Raw genomic sequence first — 11,810 nt, 5'->3', positions numbered from 1 at the left:
AGACAACAGTATAGTGATTGCCAAAGGGAAGGAGGCATGGGGGAGGTAGAAGAAGGTAAAGGGGTATAAATGGTGATGGAAGAAGAAGACTTGACTTGCGGTGGTAAACACAATACAATATTCAGATGATATAGAATTATAGAATTGTATACCTGGAACTTGTATACTTTTATTAACCAATGTCACCCCAATAAATTCAATTAAAACAACAACGAGATACCATTACACCTATTAGAATGACCAAAATCCAGAACACTGACAGCACTTAATGCTGTGGAGGATCTGAGTAAGAGGAACTCATTCATTGCTGCTGGTAATGTAAAATGGTACAGCCACTTTGAAAGACAGCTTAGAAGTTTTTGTGTGTTTTTTTTTTTTTCAGATCAGTCACTTTATTTTCTCTTTTCTGTGGTTGACAGAAGTATATTGCCATTCTAAAACAGTAGATTTTAGTAATAACATTTTTATTTATATATTTTTCAGCTATCAAATTTCTTAAAGACATCCAATATATACTCTGTCATATTTTTAAAAAATATTATTGATTTTAGAGAAAGGAAGGGAGAAGGAGAGATAGAAATGCCAATAAGAGAAAAACATGCACATTCCCTACTGGGGATTGAGCCTGCAACCTGGGCATATGCCCTGACTGAAAATCCATCCAGCGACCCCCTGGTTCATGGGATGATGCTCAACTAATTGAGCCACACTGGTCACACCATTCTTTCACATTTTAAACATTATTTTCCCAACATTCTTCATGGAAGCTAAATAATAGATTTCATAACCCCATTTTACAAATAATGAAATCTTATAAAGTATAACATACTGAATGCTAAAGAGAGAATGTTTTCATGAAGAGAAAATGTCTTAAAACTTTCTTCAACATTTCTCAAAATTACTGTCTGTTACTCTTCTAGAAGTTTTTTTTTTTTTTTTAAAAAACTAAACATCCTCTTACCATTTCATCTAGCAATTATGTTTCTTGCTATTTACCCACATGAGTTGAAAACATGTTCACACAAAAACCTGCACATGAATGTTTTTATAGCAGCTCTATCCATAATTGTCAAAACTTGATTGCAGCCAAGATGAATGAATAAAAGAACTGTGGTTCTTCCATGCCAATGTTATTCAGTGTCATTAGAAATGAATAATCAAGCTTTGAAAAAACATGGAGAAATATTAAGACATATTACTAAGTGAAAGAAGACAATCTGAAAAGGCTATTTACTGTGTGATAACTAATGAGTTTCTGGAGAGGCAAAACTGTGGGGACAGTAAAAGAATTGGTAGCAGAGATTTGGGGGAAGGGAGGGAATTTTAGGACAATGACATTGTCCTATATGGTACTATAAGAATGGATACATGTCATTATACATTTCTCAAAATCTATAGAATGTACAACACCAGGTGTAAACTATGGGCTTTGGTTGACAACAATATGTCAATGTTGATTTATCAATTGTAACAAATGTACAAATATTGGGGGGTAGGGGAGTAGGTGCCCTGGAAAGGACGGGAATATATGGGAGCTTTCTATACTTTTCACTCAGATTTTCTGTGAACCTAAAACTAGTCTAAAAACAAAGTCAATTAATTAAAAAATAGAATTTATAACACAAAGAATGAGCCCTAATGTAAACTATAGACTTAAGTTAATAATAAAAATATAGCCTGACTGGCATGGCTCAGTGGTTGAGTATCAACTTATGAACCAGGAGGTCACAGTTTGATTCCCAGTCAGGGCACATGGCCCAGTTGCAGGCTTGATCCCCAATAGGGGTTGTACAGGAGGCAGTGATCAATGATTCTTTCTCATCATTGATGTTTCTATCTTTCTCTCCCTTCTCTGAAATCAATTAAAAAAATTTTTTTAAAGTAGCTGTATCATCAGAGGTAGTGAATACAGATTCTGGACCAGGAGTTCTGCCTCCAGGGTTTTTGTGGAGGAGCAGATGAGGGCCATGGGCCATGGCAGGGTCTGGGGAGATGCCTTCTGTGTCCAGGGATGTCTCTTTGTCCTGTCTGGGCTGTAAGTTTCCTGGTCACTGCCCTTGTTCTTTTGTGTTGGACTTCTCATTTCAGACAGAACTCTTCCTGGCTTTGTCCAAGATGTCTTATGGCCTCTGATGTTCTGCAGCCATATATGAAGGTTTATAAGTTATCCTTGGTGAGGACTTAATAAAGCCTGGTTATTATTAATCATGTATGAGTATTTGAAATATGGGAATTACTGTCTTAAAACCTTTAAATTCTATTCACAGACATATGGTGGAGATTTACTTGGTATTTAAGTGAATTTGTCTAAAATTTTATGTCTATGTAAATTGAAGGAACTAGGTAAATACTAAAATGATATGTTTGTTAATTTACTATTCTAACAAGTTTTCATATCAATTCACAGTTACTTTGTTATAGAAATGGTTTGTAAATTCTATAGTCTATATATATAAAAGCCTAAGCGACTCCAACCGTTCAACCATCTGACTGGTAGCTATGTTGCACACTGACCACCAGGAGGCAGACACTCAATGCAGGAGCTGCTGAACTGCAGTGACTTGGCAGCTGCAGTTCTTGGGTGATGCCCCCGGAACCAGAGAGGAAGGAGCCCGATTCCAGGGTGTGTTACCCGAGAACTGCCCTCTCACAATTGGGGACCCTGTGGGGGATGTCGGAGAGCCAGTTTTGGCCCAATCCCTGCAGGCCAGGCTGAGGGACCCCACCGGTGCACAAATCCATGCACTGGTCCTCTAGTAGTAAATATAAAGTACATTCCCCTGTTAAACCACTTCTTCTGTAATATAAATAAGGACACTGAGTTCCTTATTTTCTTATCTATAGCTATTTATTTTTCCCCTTAAAAAAACATAATTTACTTTTCAGCTTCTTAGGCAGTAGAATTAAGGGAAGAACTCTAGTTTGAAAAATATTTAAGTTTATTTGGTCCCAAATGAATTAAATAGTGTCCAATCTTATTGTTTGCAATTGATAGTCCAATACAACACAAAAATCTTTAAAAATGTTGTCAAAAAGTCCTAAGTTTTGTGACTCTTTGAATATCTGATATGAGTTAATATCAATAAAAATATTTTGGTCCATTTTATGGACCTGTTCGTCATTATGTGCACTGAATTATTTTTAATTTTGCTATTAAAATAATTTGTTTAATATTAAGTAGTGAAAGAACATTTGGATATTAAATCTTGAGGGAAAAATGGGTGACAGATCATAAGTTATCAAATACAAGTTTCAAAAATAGACATCCATTCTTACTAATGCAAGACATAGAGTTTTACTATCTAGTTAAAAAATTTTTAAGTTGAGTTATTTGTGTGTGGTTGAAATGATAAAGATTTTATTGCCACTTTAAGTTATCAGCATTAAAAAATCAGTTAACAAAATTCCATTAATAAGAAAGACAAAATACTTTTTGCATGAAAATATTTATTAACAGAAACTACAATAATGCAAGGAATATTTTCTTACACACAAAATTAAAAACCCAAACACTAATAACGATTTCTCATATTCTAATAATCAGTGGGGTGACAGAGGCATTAGTGAATGTCATTGCAAATACATGTGAACATTACATGAAATGCACAATTAGTTTCATCTCAGCAGAAGACAGCCACCTCTTTTTTGGTACAGCCTACATCACAACACTTATTAGATAATAGATAAGGGGCCTCTCTCTTTTTTAGGAAATGTTTAACTAAGCGTATATTTTTTAATTCTGAAAGACTTTTGTTTTCTGCTTCACTTTGTCTCTCGAGACCATTTTTCTTAAATTCTTCAAAGTTAAGATTTATATCCTTTGATGAAGCTTGTTGTAGTAGCTCTTTCAATAATGTCTGCCTCTCACCCAGTGTTGTCTTCAGTTCCTGTTGAGAAGTAGGAATGAATTCCATCCTCATATTTAAGGGTTCTGGATTCTTGGTGGAAAATGGCATGATTTCTAAGTTAAAAAAAGAGGGGGAGAAGAAAAAATACTCATGTCAGTGGACATCAGGAAAACTAAAAATTTGCATAGATATAAAGGAAAGCATTGCCTTAATAAAATTAAATATCAAAATAATCAGCAAGTATCCTGATATGTAAACAATTTAGTTCATATAGTTGGGCAGTATAAAATACTACAAATTTACTAAGGTTATAATGCTTCATTCCACTTGGACCGTCTGTTACTTCTCCTTATGTCCCCTTAATGCTTTCATCAAAGGCCTTCACCTCTCCCCGACATAGCTGAAGTCATCTTGGTCATTAAAAACACTCAGTTTGACCACATATAATTTTCTTCCATTGCTAAGTAACCACTGAGTTATAATAACCCTTGAAGAGTATATTAGTTATTTTAAACTATCAAATATTCCATGGTAGAAAATTACCGCTTCAAGATAAAGTTAAAAAGGCAGAATTTTCAGCTGTTCCAATCTCTTAGGGAGGTGAAACCAGTCCTTGACACCCTCATACATCTACTATTTAACGATTTCTCTTCTTCAGAATATTTACTCCAAATTGTAGCTGATCCCCTTGTGATTTTAATGCCCCTAGTATTTTTGACTAGAATTAAATAATTTAATTCTTAATCAGGTCTTTGTTCACATGTTAAGCACTTTTCCTACTCAACTCTTTTGTTCTCACAAATGGACTCAAATTGCTGATGTACTATCTCTTTGTCAAGCAGGAAATAAATACAGGGTTGCCAGGAGAGTTTTTGAGTTTGTTTTGCAAAAGGAAAGAATGTCTTCAAAGTAGCTGAGACCAGCTGTTAACACTCAGGAGTCTGATATGAAAAAGCATCATCTGTGACTAAAGATATACAGACTTCTCTCTCAGTTCTCTGGAACTCTCCTTCCCCTACTCCCTAGCTACATAAAAACTCCCTACTTTTGCTTTTAGGGACAGATGGATTTGTGAGATCTTGCTCTCCCATCCTGTCACCTCAGCCAAATTGAATACACCTTTCTCTATCTCCAAGAACCAGTGTCTCAATGTTTTGGCCTACTAGCACATAAATACACACACCTGAATTTTGGGTGGTGATTCTGCAACAAAATCATTTAGCTGTCTGAAGGGCAAACTTCCTTTGACTCTTGGTCCCTTGCAATTTCTCCTGGAGGTGACAAGGCCCTTTTCTTTATCTTCAATCCCTTCTCTCACAAATGAATTTCAAGACCCAGTTCAAAGCTATGGGGCCCTGGCTGGTGTGGCTCAGTTGATTGAGTGTTGTCCCATGCACCTAGAGTTTGCCAGCTCCATTCTTGGTCAGGACACATGCCTGCCTTGGGGATGGGCTCAATCCCCAGTAGGGGGTGTGCAGGAGGCAACCAATCAGTGTTTCTCTCACTGATTGATGTTTCTCTAATTCATCAATGTTTTTCTCTCTTTCTCCATCTCCCTCTAAAATATCAGAAAAAGCTAGGCTCTCCCCTTTGGTGAAGTTTAAAAAAAATACATAAAACAAAATAGGAGGTTTTCAATGGCATGGGCCATGGCCCAGCTTTTTTTTTTCAGAGAAAGAGAGTTGTTAAATCCAAGGCTTTCATGTCCACCTCTCCAGGACCCTATGAGAGGTCTCTTGAGTTCTGTGAGGTATGATAACCGGTTCATACCTCACTTCCCCCTATCCTCTCAAGATGCCCTGTCCAATTGCCCCAGCCAGCAGCAATCCTGCTCTCCAGGCCACAGACCTTGACTCTGGGGTCTAGCCCCAATTTGCCCTGCCTTTTACAGGTCTTTGGGCAGCCTTATCTCCTCTGTGTCTATCCCCTTCTCCCCACCGAGTTTCCCTGCCTGCCAGGAGGTGAAGGGCATGCCTCTCAGATAATACCGTTTACTGTTCCCATAGCTTTGCCTTGCTCTGGCAAGATCCCTGGTAAGACCCTTACTAGGAAAGCAAGTTATAAGGGAACAACCCAAAATTTAGGCACCAGCAGCTCTCACCTGCAGATGGTCCAGATCTTGTCTTACGCCGCTTCCTCATGTCCTCTGCCCAGATGTGAGTGCCGCAGACACGGATGAAGAAACGGACTAATTCGAGGTTGCACATAGTAAAAACTTCCATGTCCTGGCCTTGGACCTCTCTGGAAAGTTGACTCAGTAGCAGGTGGAACAAGAACAGGCGCAGCATCCTAGACCTTATCTCTCTTGCTCTGGGCATTTCAGCCTTTGTCTAGAGACTGCAGCTGCTGCCACCTACCAGCCTCTGCCAGTGTGCCAATCCTGGACTTCAGGATACTTTCCCTTGGTTCCACCAGGCTTTTATAGCTCTCAATACCACTTAGACCTTGAGGCAATGGTCCAAGCTCCACCCCTGTTCCTACCCAGCTCCTTGTAATCCACTACCCCTACCTCTCTTCCCCAGCTCAAATTTATCTTTCCAACCGTTCCTCCATTTGCCCATCTTTCTGTTCTTGTCCCTCTTATAGTTGTATTTTTTACCCTCTTTCCTTATCCTCAAGCCATTTTGTATACTTAAGTAAAGCTAGTCAATATTTGAAGTATTTCCTTTATTATAAAGCTAGTCTGGCCATTACACTAAATTTATCAACAAAAATAAAATAGGAATTTCCCAGCTGGTGTGGCTTAGTGGTTGAGTGTCAACCTATGAACCAGGAAGTCATGGTTCAATTCCTGGTCAGGACACATGCCTGGGTTGTAGGCTCAATCTCCAGTGTGGGGCGTGCAGGAGGCAGCTGATCAATGATTCTCTTATATCATTGATGTTTCTATCTCTCTCTCTCTCTCTTTCTTCCTCTCTGAATTCAATAAAAATATATTTTAAAAAATAAATAAAATAGTAATTCATATTCTTACAACCTAGAGTTTCCCAGTATGAACATTTGCTGCATAACCTGTTGATCTAAATAAGATTATAGTTAGATTAATGAGTATAGTATGTGGTATATCAATCTATAAAAATATAATGAATGAAATTATAAGTTATTGACAAGATAGGGAAAACTGATGAATTTTTATCTAAATTGCAGTAGAAACATTAAAATTCTCAATGCATCACTTTAGACTTGCACAATATCTTAAGTTTGCCATGCACTTTCTCCACTGACTTTCCTCCAATTTCTCTGGGAGGTGGTTTGATAGCAACCCAGTTTCTTGAATACTTTAATTTGATGTTGCATTTTATATTTCAGAGACTAGAGAACACACACACACACACACACACACACACACACACACACACACACACAGAAAGAGAGAGAAACAAACCATAAAAGGGAAAAAAAGCAGTAGAATCCCACAATTACAGGAAGAAAATTTTGATAGTACATGTTACAGCATAAAAATCATGTGGGTTTTTGTTGTTGTTTTTACTGTCCTATGTTTGCTGTATTTGGTGAGGTAATTTTTTTTCAATGACACAAACCTTTTTATTTTATTTGGTTAGAAACATTCCCTGGATAACATATTAGGTAGAAGAGGGTTTGGTAGAAAAAAACAATAGTTGCATATGAAACAGTCCTTAAGCATATGACCTGGGAATCACATAGATCTCTTAAGCCAGTTTCAAAATACATCTTTCTTTCGAGGCACAGCAAAAGTGCATCCGAAGATTTTCTTTTTAAATAAGATACACATTGCTATGTAAAACAATTTTATATATACGTGCAATTGGGATCTTTCTTTTGTCCACATTTCAAACTTAAACATTTAATTGTGAAATCTTCCCTTGGTATAGTATTGAAATACAGAATTAAAAAGATTACATAGTTTTGCCCTAGCCAGTTTTGCTCAGTGGATAGAGCGTCAGCCTGGGAACTGAAGGGTCCCGGGTTCAATTCCTATCAAGGGCATGTACCTCAGTTGCAGGCTCCTCCCTGGCCCAGGCCCTGGTTGCGGCACGTGTGGGAGGCAACCAATTGATGTGTTTCTTTCACATTCATATTTCTCTTCATCTTTCTCTTCCACTGTCTCTAAAACTCAATGGAAAAATATTCTTGGGTAAGGATTAAAAAAAAAAAAGAGATTACATAGTTTTTCTAATGGACTTGGAGCCAGTATAATATATAACTATTAATGGCTTCAAAAAGAATACAGTAAGAAAATATATCAGGCCAACCAGAAATTTTCACATAGCCTTCTCTTTAGACATTTTAAAAAGTAAGTATCTTTTCAAAATTTCAATAAAAACCTCTAGGCTAATAAAATAAGCAGTGTGTTTGGTAGGAAAAAATAAAAAAAATAATCTATATATATAAAAGCCTAAGTGACCATCAGACCGTTTGACCGTCTGACCAGTAGCTATGATGCGCAATGACCACCAGGGGCAGACGCTCCAACCGGTAGCTGTGATGTGCACTGACCACCAGGGGCCAGACACTCAATGCAGGAGCTGCCGAGTTGTGGTGACTTGGCAGCTGCAGTTCTCAGGTGACGCACCCAGAATCAAAGAGGAGGGAGCCTGATTCAGGGGTTTGTCACTCGAGAACTGCCCTCTCACAATCTGGGACCTTGTGGGATGTAGGAGAGCCGGTTTCAGCCCAGTCTCCACAGGCCAGGCTAAGGGACCCCACCAGTGCACAAATCTGTGCACCAGGCCTCTAGTAAGTTAATAAGAAGCAAGAAATATGTATCTTAGTATGCAAAAATAGTACATACACTGGCATATTTCTCTTTTGCTGTACCCAATATGTGGGATCATAGTGAGCAGGGCCATAGGAAAGCTAGACCAGTCAAGCCTGATACTGTCTCTCATAGCCATTCCACTCCCAGTTTGTATGATTTAGGCACCTGCCATTAGGGATATGAATGATAGAAAGTTATAACTTGTTGAGAAGTATGTTGGATACTAGAGGCCCAGTACACGAAATTCATGCATGGGTAGGGTCCCTAGGCCTGGCCAGTGATCAGGGCCGATGGGGCCTTCTGGCTGCCGGCTGGGGCCTTCCTTCCCTGCTGCTGGCTGCCAACCGGGGCCTACCTTCATTCTGTGCCGCCCATTCATTCAGTGCATGTCATAGCTAGCGATTTCACTCCTGGTCTCCTGGTCAAACTCCCGACGGGACACTTTGCATATTAGGCTTTTATATCCTATCAAATAAAGGTGGAATATGCAAATTGACTGTAACTCCACAACAAAGATGGCGGCACCCACAGCCAATAAAGAGGGAATATGCAAATTGACACGACAAGGCAAGAGGCAGAAGGCGGCTCCAGGCCAGAGCGAAGGCAGAAAGGCGGCTCCGGGCCGGAGCGAAGGTGATGCTGGCAGCCAGGGGAAGGAAGGCCTATTCTTGCACGAATCTTCGTGCATCAGGCCTCTAGTATGTAAATAATTTCCTTATCCATTCAGCTTATTCTCAGGCAACTACTCCCCCACTTAAGTCCATTGAATTAAGTTCCAGAGATATTTAACTGGAAGTCCAGGAGCACAAAGTACTTTGCCATTATAAAGATAGGTCAGGGAGGGTGAGGAGCAAGAATCTGATAGAAGATTTTGGGAATAATTCCATTGAATTTTTTACTTAACAATCCAAAAAAAATGATAAGATTGAAATTCCTGAATATACCAGTCTTCAGCATGAATGTGTATGCAATACTTTAAATGTCTTGTAAAGAGCTAATATAAGGATGTGCTAATTAATATGGTGAAAAACAAATGTGTATTATGGAAAAGGAAATATGTTTTGTAACTTGTCTAAGGTTTTAGCCAGTTTTAAAAAATTTAAATTTATTGTGAAGACATTGGTTAATGACATTATCTGTTCACCACTCTAAGTCTAATCTTGGTCTCTCACCATATATTTGACCCTCTTTACTCTTTTTATTCTCTCCCCATTCTTCTTTGTCTCTGGTAATCACCCTTCTATTGCATGTGTCTATGAGTTTGTTTTTTGTTCATTTATTGCTTTCTGTTTTATATCTCACGTAAGAATGAAGTCACGTTTTTTGTCCTTTTCTGTCGGATTTATTTGGCTTAGCATGATACTCTCAAGATTCATCCATATGGTTGCAAATGACTATTTCATGTTTTCTTATTCTAGCACATGTTTTATATTTTTTCATTTTTTAAAAGTAATTTTTTATTGTTAAAAGTATTACATATGTCCCCCTTTCTCCCCATCGCCCCTTCTAGCCTGCCCCTGTTTCCCTGCCCCAGGCCTTCTTTTTGGTTCTCTGAGTGACTTTTTTCTACCCTGTCTTCTAATTCACTGATCTGATCCTTGGCTTCCCCTAATCTGCTGTGTATTCCATCCACTGTGTTCTTTATTAGTGCTATGCTATTTTTTATAGTTACTGTATCTTTTTTCATGCTCTTGAGCATCTTTGCCACCATTATTCTGAACTCATATGTCTGATAAATTTCTTATCTCCATTTCATTTAGCTCTTCCTCTGGAGAATTCTATTATTTTTTCATTTGGGGATTTTTTTTGTCTCCCCATTTTGGTTGCCTGTTTGGGTTTGTTTCTGTGTAGTAGGTATATCTGCTACGACTCCCAATCTCTAGTGCAGGACAGTGTCAGACACTGTTTGTGACTTGTCCTTAGAACACTATTTGGAGCTATCAGCAACTCATAGCTTGTGACTCCATCTGCTGGGGCTGGGTGCCTTTGTAAAGGACCAAGATGTGCACCAAGGTCTGTTTTTCCTAACTCTGGGCCTGGGATTAGATCAGGCAAAGACTCAAAGCCTCCAGAGACCCAGCTATGCCTGCAGTCCCATTGACACTGCGACTTGATTAGCCTCAGGCTATCACTCATAGGGTGGGGCAACTGCCTTCTCCCCAGGCATAAACTGCCTGGGTAGCAAAGGTCCCTGGAGAAAGATTTCCTCTGTAGCATGAGAGAATCACTCAGCACAGGAAACCAGGGTGGCTGCCCTCTGTGCTCCAACCCCAGAGCCCCTATTCCTGGCGTTTGGTTACACAGCTCCAGTCCACTCTGCCCTCCCTCTGCCAGAGCACAAGGTGAGTGGCTGCACACAAAATTTTGTGCATTGGCCCTTTAAGAGAGTGCCTGCATTTCCAGCTGTCTCTCGCTGGTCAGCAGCAACCCTGCTGCTTTTCACAGCCTGATGTTATGTTTGCACCTTTCTCAGTTCTGGTGCTCTGGGCTGGGGAACCCTGCTTGGGGTTTAAACACCAGAGTTCTCAGTGGGAACTCCCCAGAGGTGAGATATCATTTCAGAACTTCAGCTGCTATCTTTGGGAAAGTCAGCCCTTTCAAACCTCTGCACTTCCTATCAGTCTCTGTGCAGTCTCCACTTTCTATTCTAGGTTATCAGAGTTCTCTCCAGCTAGTCTTCCATTGATTTTTCAGGGTGGTTCTTCTGTATTTTAAGTTGTATTTCCAGTTTGGTCCTGGGAGAGTGTCAGTGTAGCTTCCACTTACTCTGCCACCATTTTGGAATCCTAGCCAATGTTTTTATAGAAACACACTAGAGGCCCGGTGCACGAATTTGTGCACGGTGGGGTGTGTCCCTCAGCCAAGCCTGCATCCTCTCCAATCTGGGACATCCCTCTCACAATCCAGGACTGCTGGCTTCCAACTGCTCACCTGCCTGCCTTCCTGATTGCCTGTAACCACTTCTGCCTGCCAGCCTGATCACCCCCTAATCACTCCCCTGCCAGCCTGATTGATGCCTAACTGCTCCCCTGCCAGCCTGATTGCCCCTAACTGCCCTCCCCTGCAGGACTGGTCACCCCTAACTGCCTTCCAATGCAGGCCTGGTCACCACTAACTGTCCTCTCCTGCAGGCCTGGGTCCCCCCCCAACTGCCCCTCCCTGCAGGCCCGGTCGCCCCCAACTGCCCTCCTCTACTGGCCTGGTCACCCCTAACTGCCCTT

The 11,810-nt window shown here is 40.0% G+C and overlaps 1 protein-coding gene across 1 annotated transcript; it reads right to left on the bottom strand.

Moving 5' to 3' along the window:
• Positions 1 to 3,620: 3,620 nt before the first annotated feature.
• Positions 3,621 to 6,136, bottom strand: LOC129151750 (prorelaxin-like). The gene is made up of 2 exons (XM_054727649.1): positions 5,950 to 6,136; positions 3,621 to 3,961 (listed from the first exon to the last, which is right to left on the bottom strand). Exons 1-2 carry the CDS (start codon positions 6,134 to 6,136, stop codon positions 3,621 to 3,623), a joined length of 528 nt encoding a protein of 175 aa, XP_054583624.1.
• Between the last annotated feature and the right edge of the window lie 5,674 nt (positions 6,137 to 11,810).

This window comes from Eptesicus fuscus, chromosome 15 (assembly GCF_027574615.1).
Source record: "Eptesicus fuscus isolate TK198812 chromosome 15, DD_ASM_mEF_20220401, whole genome shotgun sequence".
NCBI classification, from domain to species: Eukaryota; Metazoa; Chordata; class Mammalia; order Chiroptera; family Vespertilionidae; genus Eptesicus; species Eptesicus fuscus.
The sequence above is the reverse complement of the archived record's forward strand: the minus strand, read 5'-3'. Positions and strand labels throughout refer to the sequence as shown.